The 21,771-nt window shown below is 55.0% G+C and overlaps 1 protein-coding gene across 2 annotated transcripts in view; it reads right to left on the reverse strand.

Annotated features, from left to right (window-relative positions):
* Nucleotides 1–14,358: 14,358 nt before the first annotated feature.
* Nucleotides 14,359–21,771, reverse strand: part of AMBRA1 (autophagy and beclin 1 regulator 1) — a 193,082-nt gene continuing 185,669 nt past the window's right edge. For both annotated transcript variants that reach the window (XM_024214879.3, XM_024214870.3), the window contains exon 18: nucleotides 14,359–16,016. In XM_024214879.3, coding sequence (XP_024070647.1) covers nucleotides 15,526–16,016 — 491 coding nt within the window. In that variant the 3' untranslated portion in view covers nucleotides 14,359–15,525. The remainder of the gene's footprint in view (nucleotides 16,017–21,771) is intronic.

The raw sequence follows: 21,771 nt of genomic DNA on the forward strand, positions 1-21,771 counted from the left end.
GAGCGGCAGGACCACAGACAGATCAGTTGCTGGCTGGGACTGGGGGAAGCAAGAGGGAGCTCCTGGCTGGATGCTGGGACTGAGGAAAAGACGTCAGCCCTATGGTATGGGTCAAGCCATGGGGAAGTGACCCATGGAACTGTAGCAGCATAGTGACTAGCTAAAGGGGATGCAGCGGCCTGTGGCTGCTATTCAAAGGGTCCCCGGGCTGGGACCCAGAGTCGTGGGCGGGACTGGGTCCCCCACCAGCCAGTAGGGAAGTGGCTTAAGCCCTGGGGAACGGAGTTGAGAAAGTCCAGAGAAAGGGCTGCATATTGAACTGTGAAACACTCCCAGAAGGGGATCAGATGGTTTAGTGGCCCAGCTGGAGAGCTGGGGTCAGTGAAAGGCCCAGAGCAGATGAAGACATTGTCTCCAGGGAGGAGGCCCTGTAGGTAGGGCCCCATACCAGGGCCAGGCCAATTTAAAGATTGAGCCCGGGAGGGCTATAGAGATACCAACGGAGGGGTACTAGGATAGGCCCGTTGGATTTTATGCCCTTGAAGGGGTCTGTTTTGTTTCACATACAGACTGTGTGAAACTCAGCCGGAGGGCTGAGTTGTTGAAAACTCGCCTGAGAAACCACCGACAGAGGTCACGGCAGACTGAGTGCAGGCACACGCACCTGGCCAGCGGGGGCTCACGAGAGGTGGGTGGCATCCCATTACAGGGTCCCTTACCAATCAACATTGTTCCCCATTGCTCACACTGCCCTTGACTTCTTTCACTGTTGATTGTGACTCAAAGGGATGAAACCCCCTCTCTAGAAAAGGATCCTGCTGCTAATTCCATAGAGCAGCCACCTTCATCTGCTCTCACATTCTTGTTTATACTCCAGACAAAAGATTCACGGGGCCAGGAGTGTTTCTGCCTGTGAAGGGAGGGGCAGATCCAGCAGCAGCTGCAGTTTTGTATGAGCGTGCAGTTGGCTTTTTGACCTTGTCCTTGGACCTTTAAGGCATAAGCTAAATGTACAAAGAAGAATAGGATACTCTTAGAGGGCCATGCTCTGTGTTTGGGGGGGTAGGTAGGGGGAAGCATTAGACAGAGCCTGAGCTGTAATCTAGGAAAAGAAAAAAGACAGTTACCTCTTCCGTAACTGGTGTTCTTCGAGATGTGTTGCTCATGTCTATTCCACAACAGGTGTGCGTGCTCGCCATGTGCACCGATGCCGGAAGATTTTCCCCTAGCAGTACCCGTAGGGGAGTGCCCCAGCGACCCCAGGAGTGGCGCCTCCATGGCGTGGTATAAGGGGTGCTGCACGCTCCCCCCACCCTCAGTTATTTCTTGCCAGACAACTCCGACAGAGGGGAAGGAGGGCAGGATGGGGAATGGACATGAGCAACACATCTCGAAGAACACCAGTTACGGAAAAGGTAACTGTCTTTTCTTCTTCGAGTGATTGCTCATGTGTATTCCGCAATAGGTGATTCCAAGTTATATCTGTTGGAGGTGGGAAGGAGTTCACAAATTCTCGGGACAGAGCACAGCCCTGCCGAACCCGGCATCATCCCTGGTCTGGGAGACGATTGCATAGTGCGAGGTGAACGTGTGAACTGAAGACCATGTAGCAGCCCTACAAATGTCCTGAATGGGGACATGGGCCAAAAATGGCTGCTGACGAGGCCTGCGCCCAAGTCGAGTGCGCCTTCACAATTGGTGGCGGAGGGATTCCCACCAGGTCATAACAGGTACAGATGCATGAGGTGATCCAGTTGGAGAGCCGCTGAGTGGAGATCGGCCGACCTATCGTGCGCTCGGCCGAGGCAACGAACAGTTGCGAGGACTTTCTGAATGGCTTAGTCCGCTCCAGGTAGAAAGCCAGAGCCCATCTCACATCCAGCGTGTGGAGGTGGCGCTCCTCACTGGACGCATGGGGCTTGTGGCAGAGGACCGGCAGAAAAATGTCCTGACCCATGTGATAGGCGGAGACCACCTTCGGGAGGAATGAAGGGTGTGGGCAGAGCTGGACCTTATCCTTATGAAACACCGTGTACGGGGGCTCGGTGGTCAGGGCCCTGAGCTCTGAGACCCACCAACGTGATTGCAACCAGGAAGGCCACCTTCCACGAGAGGTGTGACCAGGAGCACGTGGCCAGCAGCTCAAACAGGGGTCTCGTGAGATGGGCCAACACCAAGTTTAGGTCCCACTATGGGACGGGGGGCCTAACATACGGGAAGAGACGATCCAAACCCTTAAGGAATCGGCCAGTCATAGCATGGGAGAATACTGTGTGGCCCTGCACCAGCGGATGGAAGGCCGATATGGCCGCCAGGTGCACCTTGACTGACAAGGGCGCCAGGCCCTGGGCTCTAAGCTGAAGGAGGTAGTCCAGAATAAGGTGGATCAGGGCGGCCACCGGGGAAACACCGAGCTCGTCCGCCCATCTGGAAAACCAAGACCACTTTGCCAAGTAGGCTCAGCGCATGGAGGGCAGCCTGCTTTCTAGGAGGATGCGCTGAACCCCTTCCAAGCACGTCCTTTCCTCCTGACCTAACCATTGAGCAGCCACGCCGTGAGGTGGATTGCCGCTAGGTTGGGGTGGAGGCAGCAGCCCTGGTCCTGAGAGAGCAGGTCCGAGTGGGATGGTAATGGCCAGGGCATGACGACTGCCAGGCCCGTGAGGGTCCCATACCAATGCTGTCTGGACCATGCCGGGGCAATCAGAAGGACCCGGGCCCTGGCCATCTTTTTCTCTTCCAGGACCTTGCTGATCAGCGGGAATAGGGGAAAGGCATAGAGAAACTGGCCTGACCAGGACAGGAGGAAGGCATCGGAGATAGTGCCCCGTCCCAGCCCCACCGGAGCAGAACCAGGGACAGTGACGGTTCTGCTGAGTAGTGAACAGGTCCACCTGGGGAGTTCCCCACATTTGGAAAAGTCTGTGCACCACCTCTGGGTGGAGAGACCACTTGTACTGAGAGGAGAAATCCCTGCTCAAGCGATCCGCCTGCGCGTTCCAGGCCGTGTTCCAGGTGCTCAGCAGATGGAAGGCCTGTAGGCAGATGTCATGGGCTATACAAAAATCCCACAGCCTGAGGGCTTTGCGGCAGAGGGCAAAGGATCGGGCCCCGCCTTGCCTGTTGATGTAGAACATCGAGGCAGTGTTGTCAGTGAGGACCCTGACCACCCGGCCCTCCAGGTGTGAGTGGAAGGCTATGCACGCCAGCCGTACCGCCCTGGGCTCCTTGACATTTATGTGGAGGGTCAGATCCCAAGCCGACCACAGACCTTGGGTCTGAACGTTCCCCACATGGGCCCCCCATCCCAGGTCCGACGCGGCGGACAGCAGCTCCTGCGATGGGGCCCTGCCCCTGAACGGGACCCCTTGGAGCATGTTTCTCTGAGAGGACCACCACTGTAAGGAGGTGATCACTGGTTCGGGTACCGTGAGGACTTTGTCCATCCTGTCCCTGGCCTGGGAGAACTCCGAGGCCAACCAGAGCTGGAGGGGCCTCATCCTGAGTCTGGCGTGACTGACCACATACGTGCACGCCGACATATGACCCAAGAGCTGGAGGCACGCTCTGGCTGTTGTCACCAGAAACCTTGTGACCATGTCGATGAGCCCCGTCAGGGTCTTGAAGCTGTCCGGTGGGAGGGAGGCTCTGGCCGACGAGGTGTCCAGGACTGCCCCGATAAACTCTATGCATTGAACCGGGACTAACGTGGACTTGGGCTCTGTTGGTAAAAAAAAAAAAAACACCAAGTGGTGCACGTGGACAGAAGGAGTGCCACATGATCCCGCACCTGCAACCGGGAGCTGCCCTTGACCAACCAGTTGTCCAGATTGGGGAAGATCTGGACCCCTCGGCGTCTGAGGTGGGTCGCCACTACCGACATACATTTTGTGAATACCTTGGGGGCAGTGGATAGGCCAAACGGGAGGTCCGTAAATTGGTAGTGTTCCTGCCCCACTGTGAAACGGAGGAAGCGTCTGTGCCCCTCAATTATATGAATGTGGAAGTACGCGTCCTGCAGATCAAGGGCGGCGTACCAGTCCCCGGGATCCAGGGAGGGGATGATGGAGGCCAGGGAGACCATGCGGAACTTGAGCTTCACCGTGTACTGGTTCAGGCCTCGCAGGTCCAAGATGGGCCTGAGCCCCCCTTTGGCCTTTGGGATAAGGAAATAGCAGGAGTAGTACCCCTTGCCTTTAAACTCCCCGGGTACCACTTCCATCGTTCCTAGGCCCAGGAGCCGCCCCACCTCCTGCTCGAGCAGAGCCTCGTGCGAGGGATCCCCCAGGAGAGACGGGGCGGGGGGGGGGTTGGGCGGCGAGGAAGTAAACTGGAGGATGTAGCCCCGGGACATGGTGTTGAGGACCCAAGCGTCCCGTCAAAACTGCCTTTTGCCCATTTGCTTACCCTTGGAGGACCCAGGCTGGGGGGCAGGGCAAGACTGCCTCTGTGGGCACCTCTTATAGTCCCGCGACTTTTTATAAGCGGTCTCATATTTTGGGTGGGTGGCCTGAGCAGGAGTCTGCTGTGGCTTGAACTTAGGTTTAGCTGGAGCCGGAACATAGAGACCCAGAGTCTGGAGAGTCGTGCGGGAGTCTTTCAGGCCATGCAGCTTTGTATCCGTTTGTTCCACAAACGGAGCTTTGCCGTCAAACGGGAGGTCCTGCAGGGAGGTTTGCGCCTCGCCGGACAGCCCAGAGAGCAGGAGCCATGACGCCCTTCTCATGGACACCGCTGAGGCCATGGACCACGCGACCATGTCCGCTGCATCTGAAGCTGCCTGCAGGGTTGCCCTGGCAGCCGCTGTACCCAGTAGCATAGCTAGCGGCGTGCAGGGGAAGCAGCTGCTTCCCCTCAACACGTTCCATAAGCAGCGCCTTTCCAAAAGCAGCTGGAGGAGTGAGGTGGGGCGCAGGCTGGCGGCCCGCAGCGTGGCCAGCAGCCATGGGGGGGCAGCGGGCACGGCCGGAGGAGCGGGGGGGCAGCATGCGGCCGGCAGCCGCGGCCAGAGGAGTGAGGTGGGGCACAGGCTGGTGGCCGGCAGCGCGGCCGGCAGCCATGGGGGGGCGGTGGGCGCGGCCGGAGGAGCGGGGAGGGCGCAGCATGGTGACTGGCAGCCGCGGCTGGAGGAGCGAGGGGGGGGCCACAGGGGTGGCACGGCAGGGCCAGGAGGAGCCATGGGGGGGGATGGGCGGTGCGGCCGGAGGAGGAGCCAAGGGGGGGGGCTTTTTTATGTTTGCTCCCCCTCCTCTTAGAAGCTGGCTACGCCACTGGCTGTACCCTCCTCCATCAGCGCTTTGAACTCCTTCCTGTCGCACTCCTGGAGGGAGTCCTCGAACTTGGGCAGGACAGATTGAACTCATACCGGCCCAGGAGAGCCTGGTGGTTCGCCATCCGTAACTGGAAGCTCAAGGACGAATACATTTTCCTTCCAAAAGAGTCCAGCCTCCACATATCTTTATTTTTCAGGGTAGGGGCTGGTTGGCCCTGCTGTTCTTGTGGTTGACCGACTCGACCACAAGGGAGTTAGAAGCAGGGTGGGTGTATAAGTATTCATGCCCCTTGGCGGATACAAAATACTTGCCTTCTGCTCTCTTGGAGATGGGGGCCAATGAGGCCAGGGTTTGCCACAGGGCATTTGAAATTTTTGCCACCCCTTCATGGAGAGGCAAGGCCACCGTGCCCAGTGCCGAGGAGGACAGCACGTTAAACAGGGAGTCCGAGGGCTCCTTTATCTCCTCTCCTTGGAACTGGAGGCTTGATGCCACCCTTTTTAAGAGTTCTTGGTGGGCCCTCTGCGGGACAAAGGGAGGCGGGGCCGTAATCGCCTCATCCAGGGAGGGCGAGGAGGCCGGTGCAGTACTTTGGGTGTCCACCAGCACCGGAGGGTCCACCACCTGGTCAGTCTCCGGGCACGGTGCCGAGGATGTATGTCCCACCAACTCCTTCCTCAGAGGTCTGGAGAGGGAGGTCGATGGTCCTTCTGAGGCTCCAGCCACCGAGTAAGCCCCCACCGGGGGCTGTGTCAGGGGCCACGGTGCCCACTGGTACCATTGGGCCGGCCACGGGGCCCGGTGCCACTGCACCTGCTGCGGCATCAGCGGGGCTGGCCTGGCCCATCGATGGACGACTATGAAGGGAGGCCGGGCTGACATACGACCTGCCGCTGTCCCCGGACTGGGAGGAGTGGCGGCGCCGGGAGCAGTGCCGACCGTGGGACCATGATCCTGACGTAGAGGACCGGTACCAATGGTAACAGCTGCTCTGCAATCGGCTCCAGCGGATGGACCTGCGACGGCAAGACACCGGCAATTGATGCCCGGGGCTGCAGAGACGGGGCTGTGGTGGGATCCTAGAGCGGGACACCAAACAGGAACGATGTCGACATCCATGCCGTGACCAGCTACGATAACCCCTCCGAGACGAGGACCTTTGGCGACATCTGTTTCAGTCCCGTTGGTGTTCGCTCCTCGAGGCGGAGAGGTGCCGAGAGTCTCGGTCAGACGGAACCCAACCAGACAGCCTGGTGGGTGTTGAGGGCGATCCACGTGGACTTTGCCCTGAACGGTCGCTGGACAGCGAACGGCGTCAGGAACGTTCCCTTGACCGAGACCGAGCTGGGGGCGACTGTGGAGATTCCAGTGGCAGCTTGCCTCTGGGCTGCGGGGTCGACATCGGCGGTGCTCCTGGTACCGGCATGGACATAACATCCTGGGCTGCCTGCAGGGCCTCCAGTGTGGAGGGCATCCGGACATCCAGGGAGGCCTGCTCTGAATGGGCCGGGCTACTCCGTCGACTTGAGTCGGAGGCCGGTGGGGATCAAGGACTGCCCGACGTGGGTCTAGCCTCTCTCCTGGGTTTACTCCGGTGCCGCAGCAAAGAAGGCCTCTTTCTAGCCTTCTTGGCTTGCCCCGGGGATGGGGAGTGGTGCCGACTAGTCGATGGTGCCAGAGGGTCGCTGCGCACTGACACCGCGGTGCCCAGTGCTGACTCGGAGCAGCGCACTGGAGCCAGGGTCAGCGCCGACTCCATCAGGATAGCCTGGAGCCTAATGTCCTTTTCTCTCTTGGTTCGAGGCTTAAACGACTTGCAAATCTTGCAGCGATCGCTGAGATGGGTTTCCCCCAAACAGAGTAGACAGTCCCCATGCAGATCACTCAGTGGCACAGATCGCCTACAAGTGTCGCTTGACTTAAAACCTGGGGCATGGGGCATGCGCCGGCCCAGGCGCTCTAGCTAAACTAAACTAACTAAACAACTAATTACAGGTACCATACACTGAACGAACAAGCAGTTTTGGGGACGAGCTACAGGAAAGCTGGAGCAGAGCAGTTCCGAAGCACCTTCACTGGCGGCAGGAAGGAACTGAGGGTGGGGGGAGTGCGCAGCGCCCCTTATACTGTGCCATGGAGGCTCCACTCCAGGGGTTGCTGGGGCACTCCCCTACGGGTACTGCTAGGGGAAAAACTTCCGGCACTGGTGCACGTGGCAAGCACGCACACCTATTGTGGAATACACATGAGCAATCACTCGAAGAACCTCTAGCCCCAGATAATGTACAGTAGAAGCATAAGTGTTTGTACAGGCACTTGTATGGCATCAAGCACTACAGAACCTGGGCACCTTACATCTAATCTTAGACTCAGTTTATGAGCTCCAATGGCAAATATGAAGTATACAAGGAGGCTGGTGTATCACCAAATCTGAGCGAACCTAAGTCCAGCAGTCAGAACCCACCAAGCAAGCAGGGGTAGGCTGTTCGGTACTTGGAGCCCTAAACAGAAACCCCACTGGCTGCGAGAAGTGGTGTGTGACTCAAGAGATTGTGCCTGTCAAGTGCCTCAGTGTGGCGGGAAGGGGCCCTTGCTGGGGGATGTGCCCATCTACCTGCCTCCTCCCGCCCTCCCCCCAACCACAGCATGAGTAATTGAGAAAATTGCAGGAATTGGCACTTGGCCCTGTAGTGCCTCCTTCATTTCCTTAGCACAGGAGCTGGTAACAACAGGAGCGAATGTGAGTCCTCTCCAAGAGCAAGGCCCAGTTAGTCCAACAAATGCAGGCAGCCTCGCAGCATCCAGCTATTCCAACAAAGTCCAGCAAATCTGGGAACCCTGGCTCTGAGATCCCTCATGTCTCGGCCCCCCCTTCGAAGATGCTGAGGTCAACACCCAGGCCTCGCTTCAGACCAGTTTCTTTAGCCCAGGCCATTGCTGCTACCTCCATTTTAGCGTTCGCCTTTTCCATCTCTGTCGGCTCCATCATGGTCACTGTAGTGCCCAAAATCTCCTCCCAGGATGGTGGCATTTGGTCCATTATATCAAAGGTAACTTAGCAAGTCACCGAGGGAGGAGGAGCTGCCAGAAGGCAACTCTAGTCTCTGTCACTCTAGTCTCACTTCCCCACCTCACCCTTCATTTAGTTTTATGTTCAGTACAGCTGCTGCTATCCAGCCTTCTCCCCTGTGGGTTTGTGCCCCACGCCTATCCTGCCTCTGAAGCACACTAGCAACGTGGAGAACAGAAACAAAGCAGCAGCTACAGCATCTTTTCTCTTCCTAGCACCACCCCATCTCCCTTCCATCGCGTCTCCTTGTGCCATAAACACACTGAGCAGCCTAGGTCAACCTGGCACCCATCAGAGCCTGGGGCTGGAAAGCCAGCTAGGGGAGGGGTGGAGGCAGAGGAACAACAATGGTGTTTGGTTTTCAGAATGAGGGGGTAAGGGAGGGGCTTAGTGTTTCCTCGTGTCAGGGTGAAGGATACTGCACCATAGCAGGTTGGGGATGGGGGGCATCTGCTGGTCTAAGAACCTACAAACCAGCTCCTTCCTGCTACTCCTGTCAGTGAGCAGAGGGTTGGGGAAGCTTTGGGGACGAAGCGGGGAAAGCAAGGACCGTTCACAGGTGGCACCATGTGGCTTCAGTACGAAATCTTCAGGTGTCCCCACACCCACCAACTGGAGACTGCTCGGAGGACGCCCTCCCTGCCAAAGCCCAGCGGGCAGTAACTGGGTACTGCTGTGAGGGGGCCCATGCTTCTGGGTTCTCAGCGGGTACAGATTGGGCACTGCTAGCTCCTGCCTGCTGTACATTAGCAACAAATCGCTTGAAAGAAAAACAAACATTAGCAAAGGAGCTAACCAGGAACAGATGAGACGTGCCTCTGCTGGGGACGCTGTGGGGAAACAAATAAATGTCTTAGCTGGGAAGTGCCAAGCATGTTTTAATGAGCCTCCCACCTGTTCCCCCAGCAGGAACGCCAGGCAGCGACAGCAGGAGGGGGAGGAGAGAGGCCCAGCCCTCTTCGGGGGAAAGAGAGGAAGGGGCACTAGACATGAATTGGCTCGTTTTTCTCAGAGGGTGCTGGCTGGAAATCAAAGGCCATCTCCCTGCATGGGCCAAGTCCCTTCTGCACATGGCAGAAGGGCACTTCCACGCCATGTGCTGAGATCCCAATTAGAGCCACAACAGCTCGCCACATGGCACGTTTTAATCAATTTGCCTTTCCCGTGGAAGAACAGTTCCGCTGACAGAGTGAAGCTACGCAGGGAGGGCAGCTGATCCCAGGCAAGCTGCCTCTGTCGTCAGCTCGAGTCGAGGGCAGAGAAGCTCTAGCTCTGGGCCTTCACCCTGGCTCAGGGGCAGGGGAACAGCAGCTCCCTCCACAGTCCCCTGGATGCTTCTGGCAGGAGCCCCGAGTAGCAGCTTGGCAGCTCCTCCCTTTCCAGGCTAAAATGATGCGTGCGGATGAGGGCAGAACTGACCAGCAGCAAGTCACGAGCCACCTGTGGGTGTGAATCTGATGCACATGCCCTCAAAGCTCAGCTCATTCATTTGCCAGCACTTCCCTGGGGCTCAGCACTATGGAATCCCACACCTGAGTCTCCCATCCGCTGCTTTCTGTCTCCCCCCACACAGCCCGAGTGGAGCAGAGCCCTGCAGAGAGAGGCCAGGCAATATTAGCCGCAGGTGGGGACCAGCCCCACCACGGGGGAGACAAGCAAATGCACAGGACTTACAATGTGGGCTTAACTACCCTGCTATCCTGTGCTGACAGCCACTGAAAACCCTCCACAAGCTCCCATTGCACTCAGCTGAGCACTGGGGGTGGCACCAGACACCCCCACCCCAGCAGCTTGTAGCCTTGCAGTGAGTGGAGGAAAAAAATATATAAAGACCAGGAGGAAAATAACAGAAAATGGGGGAAAAAAGAAGAGACAAGGCAACTGTCAGGTCACAGTGTGGGGGAGACAATGGGGGGACACTCATCTGCTCATCCAGCCCAGGGGCTCTAGCAAAAATCAGCTGGGAATCATGGCCTTAGCTGCTGATTGTAACTAGTTAATTTAACTTCAGGGACTGGTCCCCAATGGTGCCTTGAGCTTACTCCTCCCTCCCTCTAACACACCCATTGCTGTAGGATCCTCATAGGTTAGCACTGGTTGAGTCCTGTCAGTGTGTCTGATTAATTCCAAGCTGACCTTCCAACAGCCAGCACCTAGCACTCCTCTCCAATGAATTGCACCTGCCCTTGTTCTCCCAATGACCTAACTTTGCTGGTTCCTTCCCTCCTCTTGACTAACCTAGATAATGTTGCATCTTCAGCAAATTTTGTCCTCTTGCTATTCCCCCTCCTTTTCCAACTCATTAGGGCATTTATAGAACATGGGGCCTTGTACTGATCCTTGGGCCAACCCACTATTAACCTCTTTCCCCGCTGAGAATTGGCCATTTATTCCTAACTCTGTTTCCTATCTCAAAAAGTTTTAATCTACAAGAGAACTTTACCTCTCACCCTTGAGGTGACTATGTTTCCTTAACAGCCTCTTGTGAGGGACTTTATCAAAAGCCTTTTGAAAGTTAAATAAATTCTATCCACCAGGCTCTCCTTTCTCCACACTTCTGTTAGCTCCTTTAAAGGCGTCTGATGGGTTAGAGAGCCAAGAAAAGCCTTGAATTCTCAGCTTATTTCTTGTTCCCAAGAAACAGACGCTCCCATTTCCCCATCTGAACGGGGCCAGGGAACAGCGTGTGGCCATGGCACGGCTTCCTAAGGCAGCTCTTGTTGACATGCTGGGGTACCGGGTACGAGGGGCTGCGTCGCCCTCACTCCTGGAAGAGTGTTTGCTTCAGACTGGGGTGTTTTCTCCTTTCAGAGCAGGGTGCTTGCGAGAGGTGTACTTCTTAAAACTTCCAGAGAAGCAAGGCTGGTGCAGCACTGAAGGGAACCAGCCCTAGCACTGGCTGCAGACCCTCACCAGAAGAATGGCTCTGCCATGATGCTATTAAGAGATGGAAAAACCCTAATAGGTCTCCTCTAATCCATCTTCATATCCACATCACCCTCAGTGTAGGATTGTCCCCTGCAGCATACCTTTCCAAGGCTTTCTGTAGCTCACTTGTAAGTAACTCAAGGAAAGGAGGCTCTCACTCTTTCCCCATAGGCTAAGATCTCACCAGTCATACTGCCCTAGATCAGTGCAAGCATAAGGGATGGAGTGGGAACAGCAGCCATAGCTGCCCTGAGATTCGCTGGGGTCCCCAGCCCTGAGAGCACAGGACTTGTTAACACAGCCTCTGTTCAAAGCTTAATGTGAGGAGAAAGCTGTTGGCCCTCTCTTCCCTGACTGACGTCCTAAGAGAGCTGTCCTAAGGGATTGGGGGTGTGGGCGAAACAGTACATTTGCAGGGACCGGGGAAGGGGTGGCTGTCAGTGCCAAGCGCCAGGGAGCTGGAGGGAGACAACCTGAGCAGGAGTGATTCTACTCACCTTTTCCCTCTTGAGTGCTGGGCTCCCCCTCGCAATCCAGATCATCCTCCCCTCGCTCTGCTCCACCAGGGACTCTGGGCCTATTCTAAGGAGTGGGCTGTTGAGTTGTGCAGATTCTCTGCCTGCAGCAGCTACAGTAAACTGCTGCTGCCTCTGCAGGCTCAAGCCCAACTTCTTGCACCAAAGAGCACCTGCCAGGCTTTCACCCCTAGAACCAGGTTTCCCAGCAGCAGCCTGACTTCTATTCCCAGCAAAGCTTCTGAAGAAGAGTAAGCGAGGGCTCAGCAGGCTGTGGCCTGGAGAATTGGTTTGTCCATCTTCCCCCGCCACCTTCCCTCCAAGCATTTGTAAATAAATCAACTGCAACTGTGATCTGAGCCTCTGCACAGAGCTGTATTTGCCAAGCAGACTTGAGAGAGAAGTGGAGAAGAGCCTTCTTCTCAGTCCTCGGCACCTCTAGGAAGGCTTCACTTGAGCCTTCTCCAAATGAAGATCTACTTCCATACAGGAGAGAAAGTGAGTTCAGACTGATCTGAGACATTAGGGCTTGCTCCTGTTCCCACCGGAGCTCATGGGAGTTCTACCCATCAACTTCAGCAGGAGCAAGACCTTAATGTGGGGGTTGAGGAAGCGTGCCCAGAATAGCTGACTAAGATGCTTCATGTCCATTCACAGCTGCAGCACAGTGGCCTAGCTCAACTGCTGCAGGGTACATGAACAAATTGGGCCCTCATGAACCAGGCACCACTGCATAAAGGGTATCCCAAGCGACCATTTCCCTGTCCCGATGAGGCTCTCCCCCAAGTCTGTCTGGCCACGGGCTGTAGGAAAGGATGTAAGCACTCTGCAAGGCATTCATCTAGCAAGAACGTGCCTAGAGGCTCTTCTGGGAGGCAGACCTGGAGAAGGGTGGGGAGAGGCCAGTCTGGTGCATTGGCACCTTTCTGTAGGCTCTGCTCCTTTTTATTTCCAAGGGGAGCAGTAATCGGACCCACAAGCACTGGGAATATCCAGTGCAGACTCTGGCATAGCAGGAACATAGCCCCTCTGGCTCAGGGTATCAGCACATGCCCATTGAGCCTGCACAGACGCAGGAGCAGGATGTGTGAAGCCATCAGGGCCGGCTCCAGGCACCAGACGAGAAAGCACGTGCCTGGGGCGGCACATTGTAAGGGGTGGCATTCCGGCCAATCTTGGGGCTGCACATTCCGGCCGCCCTGACGTGTTTTTTTTTTTTTTTTTGCGCTTTGGCAGCCCGATCCGCAGCTCCGGAGCCCCCGGCTGGCTCCCCGCACTCCGCCAGTCCCAGCCCAGCCCTGCAGGGGCACGGACCCCGGCCCAGGGGGCAGGAACTAGCAATCCCCGCCGCTCACCGTGCCGCCGGGCTCCCCAGGACGCGCCACTCCCCGCCGCCTGCACCGGCCTCCGCCTCCCACGCCGCTCTGAGCCCAGCCCGGCCAAGCTGCCTTTAAAGGAGCGGCTGAGCCAGCACCTCCTGCAGCCCCCGGGGGCTCTGTCTGCCCGGCCGGGAGAGTCACCCCAAGGCCGGAGGGGGGAGCCCTCTCGCCCAGCTGCGAACGGGCTGCAGCGCTTGGCTGCCCAAGGGCAGAGGGAGCAGGTGGGCGCTGCCCTCCACCCCCCTGTGAGCAGCCTTGACCGCCCTCCACGTGCTCCCTGTGGCTGCCGTTTTTAAATTTTTTTTTTGGTTGGGGCAGCAAAAAAGCTAGAGCTGGCCCTGGAAGCCATCATCTCCACAGAAGGGAATCCCATTATCAGGCCCTGTCAGCTCAGAGATGCTACTTGCACAGGACAGGTTTTAGAGCCTCATTAACACCCTGTGATGAGGCCTGGCAGTGGCTGATTTGATTTAAGGTTCATTTCCAGGCTGTGATTTAAGGGAAGATTTGCTTAATGTTCTTTAACAGACTCTTCTGACTGAGAGCTTGAGTGCTGCTTAATGATGGCCTTATTTATTGGGACGCTCTCGAAGTGTTGAGATGGGCCAGGCAGGTGCTGGGTGACAATAACTCAGACACAGTGGGGGAAGTGCACTTCACACCAGGGTGGTTATCACACCTAGCCCCCATGGGTTTAAGAGCACAGTCTCCTCTCTGAAACAGGCCCATGGCCACCTCTCCTCTCCTCCCCAGGAAGCAGGCAGGTACATGTCTCCTGGCTCTCTTGGGGTAGGGGACTGGACAGGAAGGACATTTCCTGGCTCTCTTGGAGTAGACAGCTGTGTCCCTATTGTTTTAGTGGAATATAGTGGGATTCAACTACTTTCCCCTTGCCTTAGGAGGTGAAGGGGAGAGCGAGGGGAAAACCAGGGAGCAATGTACCCAGCTGTGCAATGTTAGAGCAAGGCACTTGGAAGCAGGACTCCTGAGCTCTATTCCCAGCTCTGCCAGTGACTTGTCACAGAGGTGATTCTACCCTTGTGGGGTTGAGGGAACGAGAGGTTGTTTATGAAGCACCTGGAGCTCCCTGGCTGCAGGCGCTATGGCAGGGCCAAGCACGCAAACACACACTCCCCCAGCACACAAGAGAAGACAGCAGGCCAGAGAAGGGTTTGTCATATTTTAATGACGTTGATCTTTGGTGTTTCCCTCGTTAGCACTCAGACTCTCCCCCTACCCTCCCGCCACAAGCTTGCTGGGATGGAGAGTTACAAACGAAAAGGAAAATCACATTTTAGACTAAAAACAAAATATTATCAGAGCCTTGATTTCTCCACTAGAAACTACATGTACAAGGTCAAGATTTCACATGCAACACCTTACGTCACAGACCCATACCTCATGCCCTGACCTGGAGCTGGAAAGTCACCCCCTCCCCGCCCCAAGAGAAATGCAGCCAGCCAATGGTGCCATGATACTGGCAGGCTTTGCCAAGATGGCTCATTCACGTTAATATTGGCACAGCTGGGGGTGTGAAAATATTGGCATATCCTTGTGCTAACTGCATCCTTACTGGGGGAGCCACACCCACCTCACTCCCACCCCCTGCATTTGCCCCCATTCTCTCTCCCCATCGATAGCAGCTCGGTGCTAAGCTGACACTCAAAGAAAAGGTCCTCACTTCTGAGAGGCTCCTGGGTATATAAAGGATGGTGACGCTTAAGCCTGGCTCTTTCTACTCCAGCTCTGCCCCGGGAAGATCGCAGACTGGACAGGAATAATGTTCTCTCTAGTCTCCAAAATGCTGCACCCTTCCCAAGGGGCACTAGGGCCATCCCATGGAGTGGGACTCTGGCCTGGAAGACTCCTCCACTCCACTGGCAGAGCTGGGGCCTCAAATCCAGGATCTGCCCAATAGGGTTGCCTGTCTCTGGAGGACACCGCAGGCCCCCTTCCCTGATATTCGTTCTTCTGCTCAATCCTTGGGGCTGGTGGCAAGCAGGGGGAAAACACTCATGTTAGGAATGGTAACATTTAGAGCACTCCAGGGTTAGGGCTAAGCCCAGGGATTCCCAGTAATCTGGGATATTTACACAAGGCTCAGAAGAGCATTGTTAGGGATCATTAATGTTCTCATAGAAACTGTGCAGGAGCATGGGTGCCGGAAGCTAAGACCAAATAAAGCTGCTTCTCCCTGGGGTCCCTATAGATTTGGTAGCTTCCCTTCCATTTCGGCCCCCTCCTCAATTACCATCATCCTGTCAGAGCCACAATACCCCCACTCTTCCAGCTCCTGATCAACTGTGAGGTACAGGTCTCTGCTTAGCAGTACAAGGGTAGCACCAAGACACAATTCATCTCTACCTGTTCCGCGACTCCCCACTGGTGCTGTCGTTACTATAGTAGTTGGTATTGTCAGGAAGATGGTTATTATTGGTTAGGTCACTGTATTCAATTGGTCCCTCAGTGTCCATAGAGGATTGGGACTGCTCTGGCAGATCCAGTCCATCGGCTCCTTGTCCTTCACTCCTGCCAGGAGCTGTCTGCGGGCTCTGGCCATGCTCTGCCAGCTGCATAGACTCTGACAGGATCCGTCCCTCCAGCTCAGCTGCCAGCTCGCGCGAGGTGGACTGCTGCATCAAGGCACCATCAGCTCCCATGGATTCCACACCAGTCTGAGAGCTGCGGTGAATCCGGTGACTCACAATGATGTTGTTGCCAAAGCCGCCCATGGATGCCATAGTGGTGCTCTGCTCCCGCTGGACCACAGCAGTCATGCCACCCTCAGCCATCAGCCTCTGGATCCTGCTGAGGGCATCGTCTCCACTGGCCCCATATTCTGGACCTTCACCTGGAGAAGAGAACATAAGAAGTGGCCTGAGTGCACAAGAGACAAGAACTATGGGACAAAGAAAACCATGCTGGCCAGCCAGAACGGAGGAAGCAGAATGGTCAGATGCAGCATGGTGCACATGGACTAGGACAGGTCAGCAACAAGGCATGCTAGCTCCTCTGCAGATGTGCAGGGTTTGCTCCATACAGACCCTGGAGTTTTACTGTATTTTGTTTAACTTTTATTAAAGTGCCAAACGAGAAATTCAACTTTGACATCACACATCCCGCAGAGAAGAACATCTGCCCAAGCCACAGGCCCCCAAAGCTGCCAGCCCATAGGACAGAGGACTGAACAATCCCTGCCAGCCAGCATCAGGGATGGGTAATGTTACCCTGTCTAAAGGGCCCTGAGGATGGGACACTTGAGGTAAAGCTCCTCAGACAGCCACAGGTGAGTGTGTCCATGGTATCTACACACCACTAAAGCCAGGCTCTCCCACAGAAAACAGTCAATACCACACAACCAAAGTGACAAACCATCCTCAATAACCCACACCCTGCACATGCTACTCCTCTCCGCCGCCACACCAGGGAGGGGAGCCGTCACCACCCCCAGAGCACTGTGAGTCGAACTCCCCTGATGTGCTCCACCTAATCTAGAAAATATCCCAAAGTGGCAGGCCCTGTTGCCTGAGGGTCAGTGCACCAGCCCCAAGCTCACAGGCTGCGATAGGTCCCAAGCCAGCAGACAGGCCCCCCGGCAGACCCCACCCACTCTAAGGCCACGTAGACCAAAAGACAGATTGTGCAGCATGTCTGGTGGGCAAGAGGCTGCTAAGCACAGCACAGCCTCCCCCTCGAGTGGCTGCATTCTGCACTAGCTGCAGCACAGGAGCGGTTTCCAAATGAAAGAGAGAGGCAACGGGACCGGTCCCAGACTGCACCAAAGATTAATAAGAGTCCTGGAGACCCCTCTCTACCACACGTTCACACCCATCCTGGGCTCCCTCAGGCTCTAGGAAAGAAAAACAGCATCCCTGAGACACACAGCAGAGTCTGGGAGGAAGCTCTTATCAAGCCATGCAGGTGTGGCGTGAAAAGGTCAGAGAGACAGAGAGTTTCTTCCCAGCTATGAGAAAGGTCAGTGAGTCCCCAGGGCCCTGAGGGGAAGAGCACAGCTCAGCATGCACTGCAGTAAACCAAACACTTTGCCATGTGGCGAGAGGGGCTAAGAACTCACCTCCAATGCCCTTCCTCCCTTACCCCACCAAGAATCTCCCAGAGAGGGGTCCCCCCGCCCCTCCAATCAGAGGGAGAGGCCAGGGTTGGAATGGATAGCGATCCATTGCTGTGTGCACAGAGCGCCCACAAAGCAAGGTCGGGGCCCGCACATCACCACAGGGGAGAAGACTCAAGAGTCTAAGCATAGGCTCTATGGAGAAAAAAATACTACAAGAAATAAAGCCTTGCAAGAGGAGGAACAAGTCACCAGTGCAGACAGGTCTGGCCCCTGATCCACTTACTCCATGAGCAGTAAACCTCATCCCGACTGTGCAGGGAAAGGTTCTGATTCACTGGAATGTGTTAGAATCATTCCACAGAGGGATGCAGTAGCCTACCTGATTCTTATTAAAGAGATCAATTTCACTCCCAGCTCTGCACTGATTAGAACAGAGGAGAAAGGAGCCAGCTTCTCTGGCACCAGGGGAAAGAACACAAATATGAGCAAGACTATAGGGAGTGTGTGTGTGGGGTGTTTAAAAACCAACAAAACACTGAACTAGAGGGCAAAACTGGCACTGCTCCTGGCAGTGGCCTGGATAACATGGCTATAATGAGGGCGCCGAGAGAGATTCAGCCTGGTCCACACACAATTTTTGTACCGTTGTAACTATTTTGATTAAAACTGTGGCGTTTCTTTTTTTAAACCCTGTTACACATATACAGCTTGCCAAATTTTACTATCCAGGGCACCAACAGCGGGCTGGGCACTTCACAGACCGAAACAATTACCAGATCCCTGCCCCATGGAGCTTACACTAACTAGGCAATACACAGACCAAAGCAGTGGAGGATGGGATGCAGCGACAAGCAGGACAGGATGGGCAGGCTGAGCGCCTGGCTTGGTTTGGAGGTTTCAATTTGGAGGGATGGCTGCTGTAATTTACTGACATTACTCTCTAGAGGAGGAAGGTCTGGTTTGTGGAGGAGAGGGTGGATGCCTGGAGGACACAGATAGGTGCCTGCACAGAGGTGCAGAGCTGATTGAGTGTGAGGGAAGTCTGTGTGAGGAGGACTGAAGTGCAGAGAGGCAGACGGGCTGTGCAGGGCTAAGAAGAGGAGGAGGAGCCTGCGTATGATACATGGCGGATGGGAACTAGTGTTGGGACTAGCAGGGCCAGATGTGGTAAGAGCAGCAGCAGGGAAGAGGATCTTTGTGGCAGCATTCCAGGGAACATCTAGGAGGCCAGAGAGGAGGCAGCCACAAGAATTAGGGACCCAACAAGGGTTTGAGCCAGGGGGACAGAGATGAGGAAGTGATTTTGAAGTTGCTGCGTAGGAAGAAGGGCAGGAATTAGAGACAGCATCAATGTGGGAGAGACGGAGGGGAGAACAATGCTGAGGCTTGAGCTTGCTGGGCAGAACGTCACCAGAAAGAACCTAACAATGGAATCCCAGCCTCACAGGTCAGAGATGCTGGTTATTTCAGCTACGCATTAACCTCTCTTCCTGCATTGCCTGGGGAATAACAGGAGAAGCGAGACACACACACGGACAGGAATCATACAGGAGCACACTAGCCACAGAAACGAAATACTAGGTTGTGGGCAAGCTGAACCAGGTGGTTAGCAGCTCTGAATTCTTCCTTTCTGGAGGCAAGTCAAAGCCAGGAGAGCCCCAGGGCAGGTTGTGGGGGGGACCCGCATCTTATTGCTGCAGAATGGCTGTTTGAATTTTGGGGGCATGGATGGTGAAGTTCTGAAATCCCATGGATTGGTCTGGATGGTAACAGCCACCATCTGCCTAGGGCAATGGTTTTCAACCTTTTTTCATTTGCAGACCCCTAAAAGATTTTGAATAGAGTTACAGAGCCCTTTGGAAATCTTAGACAGTCTGCAGATCCCCAGGGGTCCACAAACCACAGGCTGAAAACCATTGTTCTATAGCAACGACAATCTTTCGCGGATCCCTTAAAAACACAGTCTGGGGACCCCCCCCCAGGGGTCCGCAAACCACAGGTTGAAAACCACTGGTCTAGGGAATGCTCTCCAGGACCATGGGAAGAAGAAGGTGCTTGAAAAGGGCAGAACATTCTGGGGCAGAGTTTATTTTGGTTGAGAGAATTACATGTTTTTACTTTTGAGATGGTGTGGCCAAAGGCCTCTGGGAGCTAAACAACATCAGCCCAACTGAAAATGAGACTCTTAGCACCAGTCTGGCACAGTGACCAAGACCCCAGAACAGTTACTATAAGGAGCCCCCAATAAACCAGCCCCTCCACCACCAAAGAGGCAATGAAAACACAACACTGCCTCCTCAGAGGGTACATGGAGCACTAGTGTATATAAGGCAAAGATGCAGGCCCTCAGGAGAGAAGGTCTTTCCTCCCATCCTGACATGACCCTATACAGGGCAGCAGATACGGCCCCTCAGCTGCTGCAGGCTAGGAGGATATTCTACCTAATGACTGGTCACAGTGCATACTCTTGGGACCAGCAGCAGCCAAAGCAGAGTGCAGCTCACAAGTCTAACCCTCACAGCAGTCATGCTGCTGTCTACAATTACTTTTCAAGGGCAGCCACATGTAAAGTGCATTGCACTAATCTAGCCTAGATTGCATGGATGCGGGTCACCACAGTGCAGAGGGTATCTTCAAGAAAGATTAAATCTCAAGTGAAGAAAGTTTCTTCTAACCACCACCAAGACATGAGAGTCTATGTTCAGCTCTTGGTGGCCATTCCCACAGCATCTACCTAGCTGCCTGGGGTAAACGGTAAAGGGAGGACATTCATTGAGCAAGCAAGTTCCTCCAGACATTTCCTCCTTCTCTGGGCAATACTCCCACCTTTTAGAGGCATAGCTTCGGTCAGCATCTCATCCTCTGCTAGACAGAGACTGAATGGCTTTGGTAAGAATATCAGGAGCATATTGATCACAATTCAGACCACACCACTGCATGTGAATAAGTCTTTTGTTACTAAGTATCTGGCAATGCTGGAAATAGAAAGCATTAGAAATCCAGAGCTCACAGTATTGGCTAGGGACATGCAAACCAGTTCCTAACTTTAGAGGCTGTAATACCTGGTATTCCCCCCCCCCCCCCATGCACGCCCTGGGGCTACAAGTCAGCCAAGATTGTCAGCTGGCACAGGCGCCAACTTTCTGATTTCCCCGGGAGTGCTCGACCCCTGCTCCGCACCAGGCCCTGCCCCCAATTCCACCCCCTCCCCCAAGGCCCCACCTCATCTCTTCCTGCCCCCACTCCTCCCTCTTCTGCTGATCAGTGGCGGGCAGGAGGCGCTGGGTGGGAGGGGGAGCAGCAGATCAGTGGGGCCCACCGGTGAATGCTGAGCACCTATTTTTTTTCCATGGGTGCTCTGGAGCACCCATGGAGTCGGTACCTATGTCAGCTGCTACTCCTGCCTCTGACACGCTCAGACATAAACAGCATGTGCTGAATATGAGCACTCCCTGCAGCCAGCCTTCAGGCAGATCATGCCTATCACCCTTAACTCCCCCCCCCCCCCCAATTCAGATCACGTGCTTTACTAAGCTACGGCTGGAGTGGAATTCCAGGGTTTGAGGCAGTTGTCTGCTCAGAGAACAAGTGCTGATTCCACAACAGCAGGCCCTGCTGCTCAGCAATTTATCATGTCAGGAGCGATCATATTAAGAAACCCGAAAGTGCAGAGAAATGAGTGCTAGAGCTTCTAAAAAAAAGGCCAGTGGGGACTGGCCTGCAATATCATTGCTGCACCCACTGGCTTGGTCACTCCAGTCCCTTACCCACATACAGCTGAGCAGTGCAGCTTGCTCTGTCCTTGGTCCAGCTTGTTACTTTTCTTTCCCCCTCCTCTCAAATGTATAGCAATTGCCTCAGCTACTAGGCAGCAGAGACAGTGTCTCTCACAGTCTGTCCCATCAGTTGGATAAGATCAGGACAGGAGGGAGGGAAAGCTGGGCTGGTGACTGGGTGTCTAACTACGTCTTCCAACTCTTTCAGGCTCCACTGGGGTTTTGGCTGGTGATCAGCGTGAGCAGAGAGCTAGTATAAGAGGAATGAGCTAAGTGACAGTTCATTCCACTTTTGCATTAAGAGGCTGTTCGCTCTCTCCTCACCTTTAAAGCTCAACAAATGCATTGGGCCCTCCTGGACCCTGCAAAGGCCCTCACACACACTGCACAGAGGGCAGTCTGGAGGTCTGCCTCACCCAGCTGGCCCTACATTGCCTTTCTTAGGAAGGCGGAGTCAGCCTGCTCAGCCGAATGCAGATTTCTCATGGATACTAGTATGACACGCCCAAGTAACATACTCCCTTTTATCAGAGGAAAGAAGAACAGGAGTACTTGTGGCACCTTAGAGACTAACACGGCTGCTACTCTGAAACCTGATTTTATCAGAGGGGTAGCCGTGTTAGTCTGAATCTGTAAAAAGCAACAGAGGGTCCTGTGGCACCTTTAAGACTAACAGAAGTATTGGGAGCATAAGCTTTCGTGGGTAAGAACCTCACTTCTTCAGATGCATCTGAAGAAGTGAGGTTCTTACCCAC

Source organism: Terrapene carolina, unplaced genomic scaffold, assembly GCF_002925995.2.
Source record: "Terrapene carolina triunguis isolate 2854851 unplaced genomic scaffold, T_m_triunguis-2.0 Scaffold96, whole genome shotgun sequence".
Classification (NCBI taxonomy): Eukaryota; Metazoa; Chordata; order Testudines; family Emydidae; genus Terrapene; species Terrapene triunguis.